Consider the following 25,827-nt stretch of genomic DNA (forward strand, 5'->3'; position numbering starts at 1 on the left):
AAGAAAGGTGGCCTGACACTTTTCCAAGTTTTCACCCCACTGTCAAAAAATAAAGGTATCACTAATGGTTCAATATAATCACAGGCAATGCAATATGTCTATTTACTAATTACAAAAATTTGGCTTTCCAGGACCAGCAGACAACATAATGGTTACATTGCTGGATTCCCACATAGTCGACTGTGGTCCAAGGTCAGGACCTGAGAGCTTAATACTCAAGCAGGGCTCATGTACGAACGTGCCCAAAATCTCAAGAGGAGAATGGAGAAGAATTGTGGCCATCCTCTTTGGGGGGCAGGGGTGGGGGGGGATTGATCGCTCACTTTGTGTGTCTCTGTCTAATCTCTTCAGCAAGCCCATGTGCCTGACAGCAAAGTCTCTCTTTTTTTAATAATTCTTTAAGAATTATTTTATTAACATTATTTATTTGTTTTAATTTGACCACAGAGGGACAGAGAGAGAGAGAGAGAGAGAGAAAGCAAACACCCATGTTTGGCACTCAAACCACAGTCAGCCACGTGGGAGTCCAGCGCCCTTAACCACCATGCCACCTGCCAGCCCTGCAAAAATCTCTTAAGAAAAGAAAATCAGTTTTCCATGGAAAACAGAGATAATTACATTATTGAAGAAAATATACTCTGAAGTATGAAAAGGCAGGAAACCATGAATTCAAGCTTTAGGAAGTGAAAGCCTGAACTGCTTGCTTTGATATTCACTTCCAGAAATCAATCTGCTGGTGTCCCAGACTTGGCAACAGCCAGAAAAATATCATGGAGAGTCCTGTGCACATTAATACAATTCAAACATGATATAAAAAAATGGTGAGAATGAAAGTGCTTCGCAATTCAGTTCACCAGCAGCACTGTGTGGAGTGCTGCCTGCCCTTCAAGGACTAATGCTGCTGTAAGCCCACGAGAACAGCAAGTGCTACTGGGTAAAGGGGATTTGTAACAATAACCACCAAAGGAGAAAAGCGAGCATATTGTGCTTCAATTTGTGCTGAGGAAAGGAAACCTGGCAAATAACAAACACTGGGTATTCTGAAAGCCCTTGTTCATGGAGTAACAATATGCTTATGTTAAAAAATGGCCTTGTGCCATTAGCAAACAGGAAATAGCAACAAAAGAACTGGCACTCGTTCAAGGAGAAAGTATAGTTTCTTGTTTACTCTTTATTTGTTTAATTAGGCAAATCAGACGAGCTTCATTTCAAATGTGGCAGCCACAAATTAAATGAACATAAGAAAGAAATTTAATTTTGGAAGTCAGAATTTTTTTAAAGTTGAGTGAACTTTCTGAAGTCATCTAATCAAATTATTTCATTTCACAGATGAGAAATGAGACCCAGGAAGGCTTAAAGACCTATCAAAGATCATGGCACCAGTTCAGAACTGAGCTGTAAGGAGTCATTCATTCAGCTCTTGGTGGAGCGAACCACCTACACTCACTTTGGGAGATGCTGCTGAGCAAGTAAGACACGATCGGAACTAAAGCAGGGATAAATACAGTATCTAGTGGACAAACAGCAGAACGCCAGTTCTTGAGACGCCGGGGAAGAGTTCCAGAGTAGGTGACATTTGAGACCTAAAGATAAAAATGTAATATTCAGGAAAATGGAAGAGAGGAGGAAAGTCAGAGAAACAGAGAAGGGGAAGAACGTTCCAAAAGGAACAAAAGTGAAGTCCTAGGAGTTACACTGCACTCAGCACATAGCTAGAATTTCTAATACTGAGACGCAAACGATGAACAATGAAACGTAAGGCAGGGTCAGATTATGAAGAGCCTTATAAATCACATATCATTAAAGAATCTGGACTTTATCCTAAGGGTTTATAGTTACTGAAGAGATTTGAAATTAAGAGTATTAATCTAACCTAACTGTGGAGAACAGATTGGACTAAGAAAGCTTAAGGGAAATATTGGGTTGTCGGGAAAGTCATGATATATTTTTCTATGTGAAAATGTGTCGTGACTTCCCCAATGACCTAATTTTTGACATTACAGTGAGAAATGGGCATGCTCTTCATCCAGAAAATGGCAGTAAAACAGAAAAAAGGAAGAAGCAAGTTACAAGGGCTATTAGTGAAAAGACAAAAACTAGTAAATGCAGGTAAGAATGTAGAAAAAGGAGAAATCTTTCATACTGTTGTGGGAATGTAAATTAGCACAACCATTATGGAAAACATATGGAGGTTACTTAAGAAACAAAAAATAGAACTGCCTTATATCCTCCATTCCTACAATAAGGCAAATATCCAAAGGAAAAATCAGTATTTTGTAGCGTTGTCTACACTCTAATGATGACTACAGCACACTATTCACAATAGCCAAGAGATAAAATCAACCTAAAAATTCACCAAAAGATGAATATAGGATAAGGAAAATGTTAAACACACACACAGGAATACTATTCAGCCGTTAAAAAAAATGAAATCCTGTCATCTGAGGCAACATGGGTGAGCCTGGAGAACATTACATTAAGTGAAATAAGCAACATACAAAGAGAAATACGCACATTTCCCCTCTCATGTGGAAACTGCAAAGATCAGCAAGTTGAAGAACTAGCCAAGGCTGGAAAGGAAGGGGCAGGTGACGAGGGAGTGGTTGGGCTGGCAGGTGGCATGACGGTTAAGGCGGCTGGACTCCCACATGGCTGGCTGTGGTTTGAGTCCCAGACCTGGCAGCTTGCTTTCTCACTTTTTTTCTCTCTTGCTGTCTCTCTCTGGTTAACTTCAAAAATATATATATATAAAATAATGACAATGAATAAAATTAAATAAAAAATCATTTTTTTTAAAAAAAGAGGGAGTGGTAACAAAATATTGGTTAATAGGTTGGTAATTACACGTAGACAGGAGAAGCAACTCCTAGTGACATAAAGTAGGGTAGATATAATTAACAACAATTTAATGTATATCTTGAAGAGCCTAAAAAAACAGGATTTAGAATGTATCCAACACAAAAGTAATGGCAAATAGTTGAGGTGATAAATATACCAATTCTGAATTAGTCCTCACACATTACATTCTTGTACTGAGAAATCATGTTATACTCCATAAATATGTATAATTATTATATGTCAATTCAAAAAAAAAAAAGGGAAAGGGAATGAATTTGAAAGGTATTCATTATCTAAGCATTCATTACCAGAAGTTCCTTGATGTGAAGAGGCCTATGTTTAGAAAGTTATATAGAGAAGCAAAACTCATCTTAACATGAAGTAGTTCTGCACTAACTGCCCTACCAAATGAGTAACCCACATGCGATGGTGAGAAAAGCCACCAGGTGGAGGATCAAATCATGGTCAAGTATAACCTAGGCTATGAGGTTAGCCTGAGAAAATGAGCTTTTTAAAAACATTTTGTTTTCATTCCTCAAGAATTACAAATGAGAGGGACAGGGGAAGAGACAAATAGAAGCAACCTCACAGAGTCTTGATGCAGTGACCCACCACCAGCCTCGCCAGCCCCAGGTCATTAGCACATGTGGGCCCTGTACTTAAGAGATCTCCGGATGTGAACCAGAAAACTTTCCCAACTTGGTCAGCCTCATAGAGCACAGCCTTTTACCAAAGTGCCACCATCTGGACCCTTGAATTCCAATCTTTTTTATTTTAGTTTTATTTATTTTTTATTGCCATAGGGCATGTGTGCTCACCAGAGAAAGACAGGAAAAGAGGGAGGAGAAAGCGCCACCAGGGGAAAGGAAGAAGTGAAGTATTCTATCATGATTACCTGGTGGGGGGAGGAACAAGTGAAATGTCAAGATTAATTTTTATTTCTTTTTTTTTTAGGAGAGATTTTTGCTACAGGGCGGTGCACTCACCAGAGAGATAGAGCGACAGAAAGCGAGACATCAACTCCAGGAGGGATAGCCATGCTACAATCCCGTCTCCTCCATTCTCCTCTCAGGTCTAAGCGAAGTGTCTACCACATGGTGCATCACCAACCCAAGCCACAGTACTTTTTATTTTTATTTTCTTTACTTATGATATAGCACATGGGACCACATGTGAGAGTGAGAGAAAGAGACAGAAAGAGAACACCATTCATAAGGTCTGGTCATGCCATGACCTTCTTCCTCCAGTCATCCAACCTGTAGGACCCCTTGTATTTGCACATGCCCAGGTGTGTTTCAGGCCACAGAGGCTGGGGATTCAAACCATAGCCACCAAGTAGGATCCAGCTTCTCCTGAGTGGTTCATTACTGTGATGGAGCCAGCCAAAGTCACAGTATTTTGGGTGTACAGAAGTGGCTTGCAGGTCGTCGTGTTCTCCTCTTAGAGATTTATTTTCTTTCTCCTTTCCACCTCTCTCATTCACATTAATCAATCAATGAGGCCCTGCCTGGTGGTGCAGTCAATAGTAAACTGAATTGCAGGGCTAACCAGATTCAAATCCACGGGTTGGCCTGAAAATATGCTGAGTATGTGCCCACCATCCTGACCACCTGGAAGGCAGAGGAGAGGAATCGTCATATGACAAGACCTGGTTGACGGTGCATCTCTCTCTCTCTCTATCATACATGCGTGCACTCCTATGCTCTATCTCATAAATAAATGAATAAATGAACTATAAAACTTAATCAAGGGCATAATAGTTATATCACTGGGCTTCCATATAGTCGACTGCAGTTCAAGTCCTGGACCTGCTTGCTTAAACCTCACACTGGGCATGTGTGTATGTGTGTGTGTGTGTGTAGCCAAGATCCCAAGAGGAGAATGGAGGACAAGGGACTGTGTCATGGCCATCCCCCCTAGAGGGTGATTCTAGGTTTCTGTCTCTCTGATGAGCACATGTACCCATAGGAAGAAAACTCTCTTTTAAAAAAAGTTAATCAATAAATGACTGTGGTGTGCTCTACCTGTAAGAAATTGAAAGCAAAATAAAATGATTATGAGTAAGGTTAAACAGAAAATGAGGTCCAAAATGTCAGTGAAACAAAAGGAGTCTGTGAGGAAGATGGAGCAGTCCAGCTGAGTGGGCCAGACGGTGGAAACTCCTTTTCGATGACTCACTCAGCTGTCAGATTCACACTGGGTCCTTTCTCTAGTCCCCCAAATCTCCAGAAGCAACTGTGTGATTTAGAGTGAACCCAAAGACCCTAACCCATCTAGGTTCTGGAGGGCCAGAGGATATTAACTCCGAGGAAGAAATCTATGTTCATCCATCATAATTGTGATTATCTTAAGAGTCTGAATATTATAAATTTGAGCATTAATGGAGGAAATGATAACCGGAAGGGATTAATAGTCTATTCTTTATTCTTCGATTTTACCAACCACCAAAAGTACATGTGAGGGGGGAAATAAAGAAAACTTACTTTGAGCAGCCAAGTGAGAACTGAGTCACGATACGGAACAAATTTGTTCTTGTTTTTGCCAGCACCCTGATCTGCTAGGGCTGAGATAACCAGACCGAGGGTTGTGAGGGACCTGCATGGTGCAACAAAGCGTAATAATTACAAAATATGCCGTAGATCATATGTCACATTTCAGCACAAAGATTGAACGCCAAGATGCCTTTGTACCTGCATGTGAACAGCACTGCCATCAGCATTTTGCTCCTTAATATCAAAACACACAAACTCTAGACAGCTGTTGCCCTGCTCATAGGACTTTAAGCAATGAAACTGCTTAGCCCCTTTCTTTTCCCCCATTCTTTGTAGATAAAAATGTGAGCTGTAAATTTCAGGTCAAAATAACAACATGAACACCACATATCTTTAAGGAAGGCAGGCCCAAACACAATATAATGATCATAACAGTATTAAAGTATTAAGACAGCAAACATTACTTTGATATATATGACTCAATAATATCACAGCAGCTGGATGACGAGGTTCTAGCCGCTCCAGTTGGTTAATACTGACTTACTCTGTGCCCTTCTCAGAGACAGAAGGACAGAATAAATCCCTACCTATGAGGACTGACTTAACATGAGTAGAAAAGATAACAATATGACAGAAGTGTGAACAAAATTTTACTTCATGAACTCCTAGCTTCCTGGACTTGGGTAAACACAAGCAGTTATAAGAAAGAAGGTCCAGCGTGGCCAGTACCCACACTGTTCAGACAGCAATACATGGTCAGGATCCAAAGCTCGGCTCCGAGAGAACCATTACCTTTGTGCTTCTTCGTAGCTAGACCAGTGATTCTCAACTGGAGGGTGACTGTCCCCACAGTGACCAGTGAGCAATGCCCTCACCAGCTGGCCTGTCTTAACAGGGGGGCTGAGGCAGAGACAGCAAGTACTAAGACCCTCTGAGAGAAAGCCAGGGATGCTGCTAAACACTCTATAATGCATAGGACACGCCTCTACGACAAAACTCCCCAACCCCAAATGTCAGTAGGGCCATCACTGACAAACCACGACTTGACGGAGGCTGTGCTCCTCGGCCCATCACACAGCTCTACAGAACAGAAACTGAGCTCAGACACAACAAACTCAACAGGAAATAGTTCCAAACTACTTACTCATGATGGCCTTAATCACTCCAGAACCATCTTATTATTTTAATAACCACAGAGGTTTCCCTATTTGGCTATTAAATCAGAAAGCCATACAGACAAGCTTCTGGGACACTTACTTGTTAATGTTGCTCCCTTCTTTCAGCCGGTCCCCAGCAGCTCCCGTTTTTGTTGCTCGTTCACTGCCAGCCAAATCAACCAGGCTGAGTTTGCCCACTTTCTCTCCAGATGTCTATAAAGACAAGTGATAGAGACTAATAGCAGCTAACACAGGAAGCTGAACTGTCTCAATCAAATGGGTTCAGGATCCAAATCCTTTACTAGGTTATTTACTGTTATTTCAAAATTACTTTATACTGCTTCAAAACACTGTAAGAAAACTAAACAATCTAGTAGTAGATACACACATTTACAGAACTCTCCTAATCCATATGGAGTGAAAGTGAATTAGGTCAGAGCAACAGTGTCTCCAAACGGAAGGAACTTTTTGAAGGACCCCAACAAAATATTCCAAGAAATATACCAGAAGATGTAAATTTTAACATGATTTGACATTATGTTTAAAATTTTGTTAATATTTACCAGTAATCTTGAGGTAAAATATTGAAAATTCTTAATGATATTAAAAAATTTACCTGATTTTTATAAAACAGAAGAATCTGTCAAAAACTTGAAACACTTTCTACTTTCTAAAATTTTTCATAATTCTTTTATTTCATAATTTCAGTTATTAGATATACATCCTTTTCTAATTAAAATATTATATTATGTATATTTATAAATGAAAAGTAAAACATGTATGTATACATATAAAATATATGTGTATATATGTATGTGATATGTGTCACAGGTATTTTATACTTCAGCAGTCATACAAGTAATGTAGAGCATCAATACCAAAACCTTATAGACTAAACCATTTTTGAAACTTTCCCTTAAAATGTACATTTTTTTCTTTATCTCCATTAGATAAATATGTTGCTAACAAAAGCTTCCCAAGTCAAAAGTATTTTTTGTTTAAAAAAAAGTCTGCAGTATGTTTTTCATTTTGTGCTGAAAACAAAATAGAAAACAAAGAACTTTTTGTTGTTAAACTAATCTTGCTGTGATTGGTAAAAAGGAGAAAAATATGCTTTCAGCAAATGAAAATCCTGCCAAAATATAGCACTTTGCCAGAGTAATTATTTTAGCTTCTGGTATTTGAAATTGATGTTCTAAGGGACAGGCACCATAATAAAATATGTGAAACTTCACATAAAAAGAGAGAAAACAATTGTATCAGTCAACAGGGAAGTTTTCAATGTGGCAGAAAAACATTTCCATTGGTGATTCGATTTAATTTTTTTTTTGAGAACTTACAATTTTAATACAAATCAGAGTCCCACAGTTCAACTCAACAAAAAAGCAGGTAAAAATTTAGCACTTTAAGAGATGCTCAAGGAAAATGAGTCTCAAAATATTCCTTCATGTTTGAGACCATGTATTACAAAACATATAGCTTACACTCTGCACTGTGTTTGAACGACCAGATGTAACAGTGAGGTGGTATTACTGTCCCCTTCTTGGGACTGATGTTTTCATATATATTGCCCTTCCAGGAAAACTCAGGTTTTTTTCCAGTGATTAAAATCAATTACTAACAAGTGTAAGTTTTCTTTTATTAGTTATGTTTTTCTAAGTCCACGAAAGAACAAAAGTTTCCAAATCTTTCCGAGATAACTATCTGCAGGTAGTTGTTTCATCAATAATTTCTCCTGTAGAACTATTACTGGCTGGGGGGCGGCAGGTGGCATGGTGGTTAATGCAGCTGACCATGGTTTGAGTCCCAGATCTGATGGCTTGCTTTCTCATTTTCCTTCTCTCTTTCTGTTTCTCTCTCTGGTCAACTTCAAAAGTAATAATAAAATAAATAAATAAAATAATGACAATGAATAAAATTTTTTAAAAAGAGAAAGAAAAACTACTACCTGGCATTGACACTGTGTGAATTGGCAGGCAAAGAAAACCATCAAAGGTTACAGGGAATGAAATACTAATTAATGCAGTAGTCAAAGGTAAATGTAATTATATAAGCAGATATCAAATATCCAATAATATAATTAAATTGAGATTTAAAAACGTTAACCACCAGCTGCACATTACACTATTAAACATTCTAATCCTTTCCATGATTCACAGCTGTCTTTTACACAATCATCCAAGCCTGTCCTTCCTGCTCTCCCTCCCCTCATTTTAAACACTGCAAATGATCTGCATGATCACAGAATTACATTTAGGAATATGGCAGGATATGAAAAGGGCACACCAAGAAAATATGAGTGAGACAAAATGTGGAAATGTATACAGGGTACATATGGAAAGGGCAAGGGAAAACACTCATGAAAATGTTCACCATTATCCTTTAAGATGTGCTCAAACAAACCACACACATACACATTTGTCAGACATGATAATTAGTGTTGATCTTCAACAGAAAAAAAAAAAAGAAAAATGTGAAAGGAGGTGATGGAACACCCTTCTCCATTCTCTGGCCCAAGAGAAAAAGAAAAACAAGCATGACATCACACTGCCTTAATGTTGAACAGCTCCCCTTAAATATGTCTTTTAGGCACCACAAACTGGTGTACATGCTTTGGCAAGGTGGGATGCATTCCATCACTTGTGCAAAGTCCTGCTTTTCTCCGTTGGTGGTTCAGCTTATGAAGAACATTTATGCAAAATAACGGCTCTCACATTGCTTCAAACTCATCAATACGCTGCTTTGTGTTGCCCTGTCGAATCTGTCGCAGAGTCTTATACTTATCGTGGCCTGCTTTAACTGTCTCAGCATGAAGAACATCATTTTGTGTCTCTGGTTTCATCTATGGCTTGGGCTAATTCAGAACTTAATGCCTGGAGTTGCTTCTTGACTCACTATTTTTTCTGTGTTTCTGTTACATGATCTTCCTCACTTCTCTGGTTCATTACCCCTTCATCTGATAATTCAGCACTAGCCTCAGCATTATTTTCATCATGTTCATCCTGCTCATTTTCTGTTGGAGGAATGACTGGTGGGGGGGGCAGATATTAGTTTCTAACTCTTTGGTCGTTTCCAAGTCTTCCTGGGCTGCAAAAGCTTTGTGTTGCCTCAGTAGCTTCCTCCTCCTTTTTCTTGTCTTCTTCTAGAGGGCAATCTGGGCAGTGAATTCGGCAAGTTCCGCTGCTAGCTGTTCCTGATTCTTCATCTGGTCAGCAGCTTGTTTTGCTATAACAAACTTGGTCTCTTCAGTAGCTCGATGCTCCTTCTCAGGCCAATCTGCTGCTGCTTTTGCCCATTTTCATTCCTGATCCAGTTCTAGAGCTTTTCGAGTCTGTTCTTCTAGTTCTTTCTGGGCTTTCATGGTCTGTTCTTCAATTTTTCTTAGACATTCCATTAGCTCTTCTTTTTCATTTTCTATCCTTTCCTTTTCTCCTTTCTCTTGTCATTCTCCCATTGTTCCCTTTCCAACTGCGCCTGATGCTTCTCCTCCCTCTCCTGAGTCTGCATCTGCTGTACCTCAGTAGTGTCGGGCTTCCTTCTTCTCATGTGCAGTTCATGGTTTCCCATGCGTGCGGCCAAAATGCGTTTATTGATTCTCAGACAAGGTGCATAAAAACCAAAATCACGTGTCTTTTTGTCAATCAGCTTTATAACAAAATTTTTGTCACTGAATGAAATACTTATGATTTCACCCCCAGGAAAACCAATTTTAGGTGTTAACTTGTCATTGTGCTCATAAACATTCAGACCCAATGCATCAAGGCCTAGCCACAATTCAGTTCCCCTTTATTCTTTATTTCAAAATAGTTGATTCCATACATTTCTAGATGTCATGCAATCTTCAAGTATTCCATCACAGAATCTTCCTTTAGCATTCCTCTATGTTCTTCATGCCAGTACTGTATTCTTTCTTCCCACTGTTCCTTTGTCAGTTTATGTTGTTCCAAAAACGCTGGAGTAGGAGTCTACCATTAGCCAGGTGTCCTGGCTTGTGAATTTCTTTACTGCAATCACCATATTTTGCTTGGGCAGCATAAGAAGCCAAAAGAACTGCAATTCCTGGTGGGCATTATATCTCATTACTTAAGATTGCTTCTTTAACTTGTAAGAAGAAAAGCCTCTGGTTATTTCTTGAATTAATCCCTCCAAAACATCTTCAGGAAAGAATCTGGCGCTAAAGTTGAACTGTAAAAGATTCTCTTTTTTAACATCCTGCTGTGTTACCTTTTTATTTAGTTTAAGCCATGTAGAGTAACCTTTGCTGTCTACATACTGCAGCCTAAAACACCAGACCTCACGCAAACCATTTTCACCACCCAGTCAAAAAGTTGTTTGCCAGTTGTATTGGGCCGAATGGCAAATTCCATTGTAGTTACGCTTACATTGATTGGTTTAGGCATTTTCCTTCTTTTTCTGTTACCTACTTAAAATTTTTTTCACTTCTATGAATTCTGTTGTCACCTTTCCCCACAGTCTCTGAATCTCCATCTGCTTCTTCCTCTCTAGCAAGTGTACACGCTCTATGGCAAAAACCTCTTTAAAAAAAATAAATAAATAAAAGACCAGCTGAGCCAATGGAAGCAAGTTCTTCATCCCTGCCTCCTGGGCTGGATCTGTGTTGTCCTGGGAGTTATCCCTAGAAGTGCAGTCTAGAACACACTACTCCTCAGGTGTCCACCACCTACTATAAATCCCTTTCTGTTTACCAGGAGGGGCTTCTTTTTCTTCTCTAGAGTCCTAATTAATACACAGGTCTAGCAAGGACTTTAATTCATCCAACACCTGAAGAAAAAAGGGCAAGCCATCATGCAGTTTAGAAATTCACAAAGGGGCCAGCAAATAGCATAGTGATTAAGGATGCTGGACTCCCACATGGCCAACCGCAGTTTGAGTTCCTGGACCTGGTGACTTGCTTTCTCGCTTTCTCTCTCTCTTTTCTTTCACTCTATTCCTCTATTATCAAATTAAAGTAAATAAATAAATAAAGTTAATTCTTTAAACACAAAAAAAGAAATGCACAAAAAGGACATGCGTCTGAACACCTACCCCAGACTTCGCGTCATAGAGCGTATGCGTGAGGGTGATTTTGAAGACGGCATGGGATCTGCTACTCTCCTCATTCATGTTGGTTGCAGCAACTGTACGAGATTTGTTACCCTCTGACATCAAAGACTCAATGTCCTAAGTGGAAAGAGGTTACAGACACACATTTCACTATTAGTTTGCTAGACAGTAAGACTGCTATACTATGAAATGCTACCGTATGGATTACAAATGTCACTACTTAGGCAATACACTGGGAGTTTGTATTTTATTTCTCAATGAAAATTAAACCCCAGAGTATGATAGCCATTACTCTCTGAAAACTCAAAGTACATTATTTCCTGTAGATACAGAAGATGTGGCAGCTTTGACTTAGAAAAGTTCAGAAACTATATTTTTAGGATCACACAAGATGGTGGGACTAGCAGATGGCATAATGGTTACGTTACTGGACTCCCATGTAGTCGACCGTGATTTGAGTCCTGGACCTGCCGGCCTAGAACTCATGCCGGGCACGTGTTCATGTGTGCCCAAGATCCTGAGAGGAGAATGGAGGAGAAGGGACTGCAGCGTGGCCATCCCCCCAGGGGATGATTTCTTGCTTTCTGTCTCTATGTCTCTCCAGCAAGCATACTTGCCCTATAACAAATCTCTTAAAAAAAAAAATCACACAAGATAGATGAATATGTCATGCCAATGTAATTAAAAGTTTGGAAAATGTTATTTTCTTTAATTACAGAAGCAATACACATTTACTATTAAAACAGATCATAAAAACAAACAAATAAAAGTAACTCATGGCCCATCTTCAATGACACAGGCAGTACAGTACTGAACTGCAGTGCTGGAAGCCACATGGCCAACTGTGGGTTTGACCATGAATCAATCTGAGCCATGGAAGGGACCCTGAGGAGCTAGAGGTCTATAGGAAGGGAACTGTCAAGATCCTGTTCAAAGGTGTTCCTTCCCTTTCTCTATGTCTGGACTCTCCTCATGAATTAGAAGGGAAGAAAAAGGTAGGGGGTGGGGTAGACTGGTACCCTGTGGCCTAGTGGTTAAGTGAGCCAGATCCCACACAGCCAACCGGGCAGCTGGAATCCTGCCCTGCAGCTTGAAAAACATATTAGGCACATGTGTGCTTATACCAAAAATTCTGAAAGGGTAGAGATACAGAGGGGAAAGGATTGCACCATGGCCATGCCCCCATTGAGAAGTACTTTCTCCCGTCCCCTCTCTTTCTCTCTTTGTCTCTTTGGTGAGAGCACATGCCCTCTGGCAAATTAAAACAAACAATAAAGAAAACTGAAAATAACTTGTAATCCCTTTACCAAGGCAAATCATTAACACTGTGGTATATGTTTTACCAGATCTGTTTTTAAAAATGAGAACATCAAGAGACTCATTTTCTGCACAGATTTATTACATGTTCCTAGTCCTGCAATAGAAGGATCATGGAGGCTAGCAGGTGGCACAGTGGTTAGCTCTGGACTCCCACAAGCCAATCGTGGTTTGAGTCCTGGTCTTGGAGGCTTGAAAAAAACCACGCCGGGCACATGTATACACATGCCCAAAATTCCAAGAGGAGGACAAGGGATTGTGGCATAGCCATCTCCCCTGGGGAGTGACTTCTCACTTTCTGTCTCTCTCTTTCCAGCAAGCACACGTGCTGTGCCTTTAGCTGGCTTCCTTTCCGTAAAATAAAAACTCCTTTCAGTGAGGCCGGACTCCAAAGGTACAGTTTCTGGAGGCCCTTCCCTGGACAAGGCTAGAACTGAGACAGTACACAATCTAAAATAAAAGAGTCTTTATTTTTTTTTTAAGAATTATTTTATTGGAACCAGCAGATGATGTAATGGATACATCACTGGACTCCCATGTAGTCGACCACAGTTCAAATACCAGACCCAGTGGCTTAAACTCACGCCAGGTGCATGTGCATGCATGCCCAGGATCCCGAGAGGAAAATGGAGAAAAAGGGATTGTGGCGTGGCCATCTCCCTGGGGGGTGATTTCTTGCTTTCTGTCTCTCTGTCTCTGTCTTTCTAGTGAATGTACGTATCCTATAGCAAAAACCTCTTCAAAAAAAATTATTATTTAACTTCTTTATTATTATTATTTTTATTTGACCAAAGAGAGACACAGAGAGAGAGAGAGAAGAAAAGATAAAAAGCTAGCCGCCAGGTCCAGGACTCAAATTATAGTCAGCCATGTGAGAGTCTAGCATCCTTAATCACCACGCCACCTGCACCCCAAGAATCATTTTTAAATGCTTTAACTATGAATTTGTTCCAACACTTTTAAATAATTTTTTAAATAAAAACTACTCTCCTGGGACCAGCAGTTAGCGTAATGGCTATGTTGTTAGACTCCCATGTAGTCAACCGCGGTTCACATCCTGGACCTGGTGGCTTAAAACTCACGCCGGACGCATGTGTGTGCGTGCCCAAGATCCTGAGAGGAGAATGGAGAAGGGATTGTGGCATAGACCCCGGGGGATGATTTCCCACTTTCTGTCTCTCTGTCTCTGTCTGGCGAGCGCACGTGCCCTATAGCAAAAACCTCTCAAAAAAAAGAAGAAAAAAAAAAAACTACTCTCTTTAAAAAGAAGTTATAAGCTCCAAAATAATACGAATTTTAGTTTCACTAATAATGCTACAGAATGATGGGACCAGCAAATGATGTAATGGTTGGCGCTGGACTCCAACGTAATCAACCACGGTTTGAGTCCTGGACCCAGCAGTTTGAAACTCATGCTGAGTGCATGAGTGTGCATGCCCAAAAAATCCCAAGAAGAGAATGGAGGAAAAGGGATTGCAGTGTGGCCATCTCCTCTGGGGGGGGGGGGGATTTCTTGTTTTCTATCTCTCTAGGAAATGCACGCCCCGATAGCAAAAATCTCTCTAAATAAATAACAATCCCGAATTATAACATTATCTTCCTTATAAGAATTTTTCATGAGAAACAATAAAAATGATATGTGGGAGCCAACAGGTGGTATGATGGTTAAGGCACTGGACTCTCCTACATGGCCAACCATGGTTCGAGTCCCAGTGGCTTGGTTTCTCATTTTCCCTTTCTCTCTCTGTGTCTCTCTCTGGTCAAATTAAAATAAATGAATGAATAAATAAAATTAAATAAATAATTCTTTAAAAATAGAAAGAAAATGACATGTGAGAAAGTCAACTAGCTCCCTCCATTATGCACTGTCCTCGTCTTTCCCGTAAGGAACCCAATCTGAGCACGCTGTGGCAGAACTAGGACATTTCCCAGATGCCCTTGCAGCTCAGTCTAGACATATGATTAAGTTTTAGCAAATAAGATGTGAAGTACAACAGAGGCCATCTGTGAAATCTCCTTAAAGGGACTAGCACGCCATCACATCTTGGTTCTAAACGTCATCTTGAATTATGAGAACAAGGGTGTTACCACATCTCTCTCTGTGGAACGCCAAAAGGCTTAGGTCCTTCATACCACCTTTGGAGGCACCATGCAGGCCCTGGAGAGTCCAACTCCAGACCTTGTCCGCATGAAAACTCTCGTTTAAATTATCATTCATTCATTCATTCAAATGTACACTGAGAGCACCTACCACATGCCAGATACTTTCTAGACACTACAGATATATAGTGAACCAAACAGGTAATAATCCGTGTTTTAAAGAACTTAAATCCTATTATATTTATTATGTTATATTCAAGCAAACTCCTGACACACTGAAAAATTGAAAATCACAGGTTTCTATTTTGTTGCATAAGTGAAAAAGAACAATGTTTTAGGAAAAAGGAAAAATTTAACGCTTTAAGTAAAAAGCCTCAAAGTCACAACATTTATTACAAAAAGAGGTATAGCAGGCACCAGAATGGAAAAACAACAATAAAAGATAAATATATAGATTCATTCCAAACACATTTTAAATCCATTAAATATGATAACTGAGGCTTAATTTAAAAGCTTCATCCTGTTTAGCCTACCTTTATTGACAGGTCTCCAATCTATTTTTTTTTTAATTTTTCATAAAACATATGATTAAGTAATACTACAGTGGTAGTAGATTTAATTTAGAAAACAATAACAAGTTAAACCAAAGAACCTCAAAATTTTACTACACTAAATTAAGTAGTTCACGGGAAAGAGGTTGTTACCTTGTAGCTTGTGACAGCCAGTTTAGAAAGTCCATCGACGTAAGGTCCCAACACACTATGCTCTCTGACTTTCAACGTTTGGCGGCTTCTATTCACGCAAAACAAAGAAACGATTTTTTCACAGTAGCAATTGTTTAACAATAAGGACTCAACTGTGCTCTAGAAAAGTGTATGGTGAATTTAAGAAAGACCCTTGACCCCTGAAGAATTTAAACCAAACTTTAAAATCTTCACTGGGAAGAAAAACTTCATAATGTGGTAAACCATCACATCACTCCAAAGGGTACACTGTAGGATGTCTATTTACTTCCACGAGGAATGCGGAGTCAAATGAATGCGAACAACCCACTTGTCAGGGCACACAATGTGGTACGAAGAGCACAAACTCAAGAAATGTTAACTGCGAGAAAGGAAAACTACAGCCCAATCTCAATCATGATAAAGACAAACAAAAGACAACAAACTGAATCTAATGATTTCAAAACATAAAATGGAGCTTATACCAAGCTGCTAGGTTGTTTTAACAATGGACAAAAAGATTCGAGCACTTAATCACATTGACAGACTGAAGTGAGAAAACTCATAATCACTTTAATGAATACATGAAAAAAGATTCAATAAAGTCTACAAAACAAGGAACTGACAAAGTGTGTAAAAGACATCTACCAAAACTATAGAGCATATAAAGAATACTTACTGATATACACCAGAAAGTATTTTTTTAAGAAAGATTTTTTCTATGAGGCATGTGCGCTCACCAGAAAGACAGAGAGACAGAAAACAAGAAATCACCCCCCCCAGAGGGGATGGCCAAGGCGCAATCCCTTCTCCTCCTTTCTCCTCTTGAGATCTTGGGCAAACACACACACACAGTTCTGTTGAATAGTCTGGCTGAAATGAGATCACCTTTGGAGCTTCAGTCCACTTACTTTAACTGTTCAGAAACACTAGCCCTAAAAAAATCCCAAGAGACTTTCATGGGGGACACAATGACAGCTACCAGCTATTGCACTTACTTATACTACTAAGTACTCTAAGACCTCCTCAAACCTTCCAGTCTGTCTTCATAACAGCCCCTGAAATACTGTGAAACAGTATCATTCATCTCTGTACAAATGAAGCCTCTGTGCAAGTGAGGCCTAGAAAGTGCAGGGAATTTGCTCAATAAGTAACAAGGACCTGGATCCAGAGCGCTGTGAATCCAAAGCTGGTGACATCAATTACTAACCTGTCCACAAGATAAACATGTAAGAAATTACTAAAGACTGTGACCAAGTATAAATAGTAAAGTTCAAGCTATTCCACACAAGCACTATGGAAAACGAAAGAATGAACAGGTATGAAGTCGGTCAGCCAAGAATTTCTAGAAAAGAGTAGGACTGTGCTTGATTCTGAAAAATGTGATGATCTTCACAGAGGGGCAAGTGCAGGAAAAAGGCATTCAAGACAGATAAAACAAACAGGGGTACAAGATTAAGGAAGAGGTGGGGACCTGGTCCCAAACCTGCCTATCTCTGACCTCCTTTTGTTCCAATTCTTACTTCTGTGAACACTACCCTTCTAACCACTGGGTCTTTCTCCAAGTTAATGACAGGGGCTTTTTTATACCTCCATGCTTCGAAGCCGCGGCTGTTCCCTTTGCCTGAGTGGTTCCCACCTAACTTCCCAGTGGACAAATTCCTCCAAATTCACCAAGTACTCTCTGTGGAATCGTCTCCTCCTCTGGGCAGTCTGTCGTACCCTATTTGCTCTGTACATTGTATGAAGCTCCTTCAAAAGTTAAAAGTAGGTTGTATTGGGTTGTTGGAAAAGTTATGATGTATTTTTCTGATTTTCCATGCAGGAAGACATCATGACTTTTCCAACGACCCAATATTATAATTATCTACTCACAGAATCTTCACTCTGTCCACAGTGTGAGCTTCCTTCTATGACTTGCATAGTACCTGACACATAACAATCACTCGATAAATGTTTATTAAGTACATTTTGTATAGAAAGGACCTGAATATTATTATGTTGATCGAAAAAAAAAAAAAAAAAAACAGATGGCTACGAGAAACTGAGAGGCTCTCCGTTTCTCCTGCTGGCGCACTGCTGCAATTCACAGCTTCATGACCATCTTTCCTGGTCATCTTCCTCAGCCAAACAGAACTAAATGTCTCCTCAGTGTACTGTAAGCCTTGACAAATTTGGCTCTTTGACCTTCCTAATACTGTTTTCATATCAACAAGCTATTGTATTCATCAACACTGTGTTTGTTTTCTCTTTCTTTCTCTCTACTAACTGCACTTTAAAATCGGAACTGCTGGGGTCAACAGGTGGCCTGGTGGTTGAGGCGCTGGACTCCCACATGGCTGACCGTAGTTTGAGTCCCAGACCTAGCAGCTTGCTGTCTCACTTTCCCTCTCTCTGTCTCTCTCTGTGTCTGGTGAGTGCACATACCCTATAGCAATTTTAAAATAATAATAATAAATAAAATTAAATAAATAATTCTTAAAAAGTAAAAGAAAAAAATCTGAACTGCTACGAGCTATATAATAAACAGATTTCTCCCACTAGCTCCAACCTTACTCATTAAGTACAAATGTGGCTATAGAGTCATAACATTTCTGCAGGCCATCTAATGCTTAGAGCCTCTTGTCTTTCAAAATCTGTGCCATGAAATCATGGGCACTTTATTTTCCTGAGAATCTTCAAAACTATCATAAAGACCAGGTTTCATATCTCTGATTATGCCTCTCCCTTACTTCACAGCCTTTGAACAGCTGAATACCAATGGAAACTTCTTGGCTCAAAAACAAAACAAACTTTTTAAGGCTCCAAGCTATGATGATGCTAAATGACTGTCACTGCGCCGTATTTGTTGGTGGCTCTGGATGAGTCTGAGGAAGGCGGTATGACACAAATGCACACCTGCTTGGCCACTCTTTTCTGTCCCTAAACTCTTCTCTCACCCCAGCCCTAAGTTCAAGAGCCCACGATTGCCTGCAAAAGCTACTCAGCGTAAGGAAACATAAATCACGGAGATAGTAACTAGACGATCCTCTACTATGGTTCAATATAAAAATTTCACTTACGCAATTTAGTAAATCCATTTTAGTCCATAATGCTATAACACTACAGTCTTAAAGTCTTTTACCCTTTGGGATCAAGAAGGTCTCGAACTTTCTCGTTATAAATTTCCATGTAGGATACTTCTACTTTAAAACTCTGCTCTTCGTTTTCTTCTTTCTGAGTGCGTTCAAAGAGTCCACTGCAAAGTCTTGGGATCAAGCCAGGTTGGTCAGCTGTGCCCATCATGGTATAAGATTTCCCAGACCCTAAAAGAGTGAAAATCAGAGTAATTAATGTCTCTTTGAGAAAGTTAATCACCTAAACATCTTTCCACTGCTCATAATAAATTATTAGCACTTAGCAAATGCCCAATACCATAAGTAATCTACCCAAAACAATAGTAAGTACAAATGCATTCCTACTGCTTATGTAAAATTCAAAAGTAAATGAATTTTAGAATGAAAAAAAAAACTTGCTTGAATCATCTTCATACTTAAAAATATACCTAAGACAACTGAACAATGGTGAGGTTTGAAGTTTTCTAAAATAATCTGGGAAGATTAATTTGATCAATGCTGTACCTGCTCCCCAACACAAATCATATCCCAAAAAAGTATGGTTCATCTCAGTAGGCCCTGAGCAAATTAATTTACTACCCTTTGGCAACAGTGTGGAAACTAAAGAATAAACTTTTCCTAATATAATTTTTTTTCTCCATTGTAGGAGAAATACTTCTGCATTCAAAGAAAAGTTTGGAAACATAGTCAAATAGAAAAATAAATAAATTCCCAGAGGCCTATCCTTCAAAAACAGTAACCACTGACACTAAAATACAATTCTTTCCTTCTCTAGCACTGTGACTCTGTAAATATGCTTTGTAACCTGTAGTTGCTGCTTTTGCCACTTGACCCTGTATCGTATCGTAATGCCTAAACTAAGGCACCACTTCCTACACGTATGGCCTTTTCTAAAGTTTGCACCCAGTTAACTCATTATGAAGGCCCTACAGAAAGGTCTGTAATGATCAATACTTTACAGATAGGAAACCGAGGGGCAGTGGGGTTAAGAAATGTGCCAACACGTCCCAGATGACAGGAGCAGGACTAGAGCTAGCACAGCCTAGCTCCTGGGTTTTGGCTCTTTAAACTGCTATGTATAATGTTTCTTGAAATGTTTTTCTGTAGAGAACAGTTCCCAAGTGGACAATCTTATATGACATCCTCTTTTATTTTTCTGAGAGGTTTTTGCTATAGGGTGCGTGCACATGCCAGAAAGACATAGAGAGACAGAGAGACAGAAAGTGAGAAATCACTCCCCAGGGAGGATAGCCACGCCGCAATCCCTTCTCCTCCATTCTCCTCTTGGGATCTTGAGCATGCACACACAAGTGCCCGGTGTGAGTTTAAGTCACTAGGTCCGGGACTTGAGCCACGATCGACTACATGGGAGTCCCGTGACATAGCCGTTATGCCAACTGCTGGTCTCAATATGCTCTTATAAATGTAACCAGTTCCCAGGCCAGCAGGTGGCGTGGTGGTTGAGGCGCTGGACTCCCACATAGCTGAACACAGTTCAAGCTCCAGACCGGCAGCTTGATCACACTGGGTGTGTGTTCATGCATGCCCAAAATCCAAAGCGGAGAATGGAGGACAAGGAAATGCAGCATGGCCATCCCCCCAGCAGGTGATTTCTTACTTTCTGTCTCTCTCTCTTTCTCCCGAAAGCACAAGTTCTATCTAGAAAAAAAACTAAAAATAAAATATAAGTAACCAGTTTTCTTTAAATAGAGTTTCTTTCCTTGACCACAGAGGTACAAATGCAAAAAACCACCTATCAATTATAACTGGTAAGATAATAACAAGCATGTTGTTTTTGGTGTTTTCGCTATTATTAAGTCCCTCAAACTGAACAAACAAACAAAAAAGCACGATAGATATGCAGGGTGGTGATATATTTAATAGTCATCACTATACAATGCATTAAACAAACAAACAAACAAACAAACTCTTCCCAGTGACTTGTGAGATCTGTAAAGAAAAAGGATTCTAATCCTATTTTTTTTTTAAGTTTGCCATAGGACACATACACTGGCCAGAGTGAGATAGAGAGAAAGGGAAAGTGGAACCCCACCCCCTCCAGGGAGATGGCCATGCCGCAATCCCTTCTCCTCCACCTTCCTTTTGGGATTTTGAGCATGTACGCACACGTGCCCATCATGCTTTTTTGTTTGTTTGTTTGTTTTTTGAGAGAGAGAGAGATTTTTTTGCTGTAGGGCACATGCGCTCACTGGAGAGACAGAGAGAGACAGAAAGCGAGAAATCACCCCTCGGGGAGATGGCCATACCACAACCCTTTCTCCATTCTCCTCTCAGGATTTTGGGCACATATGCACACGTGCCTGGTGTGAACATGCCCCATGTGAGTTTTAAGCTGCCAGGTCTGTAACTTAAACTGCGGTCAACTATGTTGAAGTCCAGCAATGTAACCATTATGCCATTTACTGATCCTGCCCGTCATGTTTTTCAAACCAGGAAGGACTTGAAGCATGCAGTCATCCATGTGGGATCCAGCCACCTCAACCACCCCACCTCTCACTGGTCCCCTAATGTTAACTGTATTACACACATTTAAAATGTACCTAGTCTGTAGTACTTTCTGAAAAGGAAAATCGTACCAAAGAATAAATCAGCAATATATTACTCAGAAAACATGGTTGTAGTAATACATTCCCACTTATTCAAAGATATTCGCTCATGTGATTTCATGTTATTGAACATTACCAGTCTGTCCATAGGCAAAGATACATGCATTGTAGCCATCAAAAGCATTCTGAAGGATATTCTCCCCAAGGCACTTGAAAACATCATCTTGTCCTGAAAAGGAGAAGAAAATGGGGAAAAAGGATGTTTTAAGTCAAAATATGAACAATTCAAAAACACAAACACCTAATAAAAATCTCAAAAATGTACAATCAGCTAGCCAGTTTATCTCCAAAGAAGATTTTTTAATTTGATGAATGCTTCCAGAGGTAATTTTTAAAAGAATTATTTGTTTAATTTTTATTATTATTTCTTTATTTGACCAGAAATGGAGAGAGAGTAAGAAAGCAAGCCTCCAGCTCTGGGACTCAAACCACATCTGGCCATGTGGGAGTCCAGCACCTTAACCTCCATATCACCTGCTGATCCCCAGGTTATTTCTACTAGTACATGAGGGAAAAATCAGTAAAAAATTTCCTATAATACACACTTAAATAAATTCTTAGTACCAAGAATCCCCTACAATGCAGACAGCCAATGAACTATTAATTTTATAATTAATGGTTATAAATACTCACAATGTACACTTGGGATCTAGGTGTATAGCAATCTTACTACTACCACTAAGTTAATGCCTCTACTCAGGTACCAGCATTCAGGACAATCCTATATACTAATCCCCACTCTCCTTTTCCTCAAGGATCATTTCTTATTACAGGATCTGTAATACAGACCAATTTGACAGGGAGCAAAACCCTGAAAATTTCCTTTAGCTTTCAATCATGGATGTAAATAGTAAATACTGTGAACCTTACAAGTCATCTAACCTTGCTGGGTCTCATATAAAAGAAGGAGGAACTGAATGCTGTTTTGTTCAGACAATGGCATGCCTTCATGCCTCACTTCCAACCTAACTTACCAGTTCATTTATCATACTTCTGGTACTGGGGTGACCCTTCAAGTCATCACTGAGAAAGTCAGATTAAATGAGGTTTACCTTCTGAAACAGCCATGCCAGAATTCTTTCTCATAACAAAGTCAATATGATGCTCAATACTTAAAAGAGGTTGCTTAGACTCAGGTGGCATGAGCAGTTAGGAATAAAGGACATAAAAGGCTCACACTGTCGTCCTAAACTCATGATGAACTGGGAGTAGAGATAGGCATTAGTTAAAAAGAAAATAATTGACTACCAGAGCAGAATGAAATTTCAGAAAGAATATGGTATATTCTTCTCCACTTTTGTGGAGAGAGAAAATGGAAGCTGTGAAAATCACAGAGGTGATGAAGTGAGCTCAGATTCCAGTCCAGGCTCCTTTTCTCCTGGCCAGCACATTTCTGTCACTGCACCACACACTGCCTCTACACCGTATCAGACATCTGAGGAACTATAACCACATCATAGATACCCAGGGAGTCTGGACCACGCCACAGATAGCCCAGGGACTCTCGATGGCAACGGTGTTCTCCTGGTTCCGTGTAAGACTTGGGGGGTGTATATGTATGTGTGTATGATAAATTATACTGTGAACTCTCTTCATTTAATTTTTATCATCTCATACTAAGAAACACACATCATGAATCTCCATTTTTCTAGTCGATGTAAAATAGCCAAACACTGGAGAAAGTAGTCTTTTTAGTTTAGTTTTTGTTTTTAGGGGTTTTTTTGCCATAGGGCACATGTGTTCACTGGAGAAAGACAAAGAGAGGAATAGTTGAGAAATCACCCTCAATGGAGGATGGCCATGCCACAATCTCTTCTCCTCCAGTCTCCTCTAGGATTTTGGGCATGTACACACATATCCAGCATGATTTTCAAGCCACCAGATCTGGGACTTGAATCACAATCGACCACGTGGTAAATCTGAGTCTTAGCCATCATGCCATCTGCTGACCCATCTGCATAGATTTTAAACTTAAAAAAATATATATATTATGACTATGTATGGGGGAAAAATTTTAAACACCTTTTTTTTTTTTGTAATTTTATAAAAGGATGCATGTGCTCATCAAAGAAAAAGAAAGAGAAAGAGAGAACACATTCTCCAATGGGTATGGTCACACTGCAATTCTGTCTCCTCTATTTCTCCATCCAGGTAGGATTTTTGGCACACAGGCACAGTCATCTGGTGTGTTTTGCAAGTCACCAGGGCTGAGATTAAAACAACATGGTAGAATACCATTGCCTTGACCACCAGGCAACAGAGCCAGCCCCAGACAGTCTTGATAAACTATCAGCAGTTGATAGGATGGTGTACTCTATTACCTGCATACTTTTCTTTGACAGATTCATCCATAGACCAGAAACAATGATCATAAGCAAACACCTGTTGAAAAATGAACAAAACAGTGACCAAAATCCTAACATTGCTCATAATGTTGTAATAATGTCACAGTATTGACAGACTTGTTCAAGATAATGAATTTTTTTCTCATACAACAGGGACTAGTTATTTATATAATACAATCATACAATGACAACAAATCACCCTATAGGTGACATAGATCTAAATCTTACATGGAAAACCATTTGCAACATTAAGTGAAAAAAAAAAAAGGTTACGAAACAACATGTATAATGTAATAGCTATTATACACACAAATGCACGCACAGTTTATATATACAATCATGTGTCACTTAACTATAGGGACACACTTTGAAAACATGCTGTTAGATGATTTTGCCGTTGCACAAATATCACAGTGTACTTACAATGGTATATGGCCTACTACACACCCAAATATATGGTAGCTTGTACCATACACTTTATGGGAGCACTACTGTATTTGAAATCTGTAATTGGCCAAAATGTCCCTATGGGTACATAACTATATAAAGTTAACATTTGCATGGTGAGTTATCAATCTTCGTTTCATTCTTTATGTTGTTCCACATTCTCACTTTTATAGTCAGAGGAAAAAAATATTTCTTAAAATAAACATTAAAGATAATCACTTCAGGATATTGAAAATAGCTACAAAATAGCAGCCTATAGGGCACATGTGCTCACCAGAGAGACAAAGTGAGAAATCATCCCCCAGGGGGGATGGCTACGCTGCAATTCCTTCTCCATTCTCCTCTCAGGATTTTGGGAACCAATGCATGCACAATCTGCTTGGGTTTTAAGCTGCCAGGTCCAGGATTTAAGCCACAGTAGTGACTACATGGGAGTCTAACGATGTAACCATTATGCCATCAGCTGGTTCCAATAGCAGCTTGTTTAAATAAATTATAACACACCTTTGTGGAATACTACACAGATTTCAGGAAGACTTACTGACAAGGAAATGTACACATTAATGAAAGTCATGATATCTGTACAAAAATATCAATATGCATAAAGAGTAAGAAGAATATACATTTAAAAATGCTACTTGGCAGGGGTGGGGGCAGGTTGTTGCTTAGTGGTAAAATGCCAACACTTTGCAAGGCTGACGCACATGGGAGAGTTCCAGATTCACAATTAGAGACAATTCCGAATACACCAGGCATGTGCATGCCCATGATCTGGGGCTGGTTGAGGTCAGGGATGGATCACAGTCCCAAGACCCCGTTGGGGTTGTGTCTTCTCTGTATCTCTCTCACTCATGAAAGGCATACATATACACACATATAAATGCTATTTGGTGCGACATTACAGATGATTTCTGTTTTGATCTTTGGCCTTATCACTACTTTCTAAAATATGCACATAGTCCTTTTGGGATCTTTTAAAAGCTTTTTCCCAATGAATATATCTTTCATCTTTCAGATTTCTAAAGGTTTTATATATAGTTGTTCATGTCTTATTACTTAGTCTCTTTAAAGATTTTGAGTGCAATTCTTTTAAAATTCATCTCAGTTTCTCACTTCTGAAATTTGTTTCTATACTTCCTAATGACATTTTTCTTCTGTGCCTTCATAAGTTAATTTGTAAGCACATCTTAGTTAGGAGTGTTTCTTTTTTGTTTGGCTTTTTTTTTTTTTTTCATTTTTATCAAAGGGTGTGTGTACTGACCAGGGGCAGAGAGAGACAGGGAGGGAGAAGGAGAAAGCATCCCCAGAAGGGGAATGGTCATGCTATAATTCCTTCTCTTCCATTTCTCAATCCGATCAGGATTTAGGGCATACACACACATGCACCTGGTGTGTTTCTCAAGCAGCTGGATCCAGAACTTGAACTGCAGCATTGACCATTTGGAATCCAGCTGTCTTAACCACCAGGCTATGGAGTCAGCCTAAAAGTGTTTGTTTTATGGTTTACAAAACTGTTTCTTTTTTCCTCTATCATCTATAATAATAATAATAGTATATAGGACAGACATGCAGTTGGCCATGTGGGATCAAGCTCCCTCCACA

At 39.5% G+C, this 25,827-nt stretch overlaps 1 protein-coding gene and 1 pseudogene across 1 annotated transcript in view; both read right to left on the minus strand.

Moving 5' to 3' along the window:
• The window catches only part of KIF13B (kinesin family member 13B), a 194,240-nt gene that overhangs the window by 107,701 nt on the left and 60,712 nt on the right, over nt 1–25,827 (minus strand). Inside the window, exons 6-12 of the mRNA XM_014592710.2 lie at nt 23,755–23,815; nt 21,510–21,602; nt 18,815–18,995; nt 15,673–15,760; nt 11,534–11,668; nt 6,588–6,700; nt 5,322–5,433 (exon numbers count right to left, since the gene is read on the minus strand). Of these exons, the coding sequence (XP_014448196.1) occupies nt 5,322–5,433; nt 6,588–6,700; nt 11,534–11,668; nt 15,673–15,760; nt 18,815–18,995; nt 21,510–21,602; nt 23,755–23,815 (783 nt within the window). The remainder of the gene's footprint in view (nt 1–5,321; nt 5,434–6,587; nt 6,701–11,533; nt 11,669–15,672; nt 15,761–18,814; nt 18,996–21,509; nt 21,603–23,754; nt 23,816–25,827) is intronic.
• LOC102471357 (radixin pseudogene) lies at nt 9,152–10,911 on the minus strand (annotated as a pseudogene).

Source organism: Tupaia chinensis, unplaced genomic scaffold (assembly GCF_000334495.1).
Source record: "Tupaia chinensis unplaced genomic scaffold, TupChi_1.0 Scaffold138390_1, whole genome shotgun sequence".
Taxonomy (NCBI): Eukaryota; Metazoa; Chordata; class Mammalia; order Scandentia; family Tupaiidae; genus Tupaia; species Tupaia belangeri.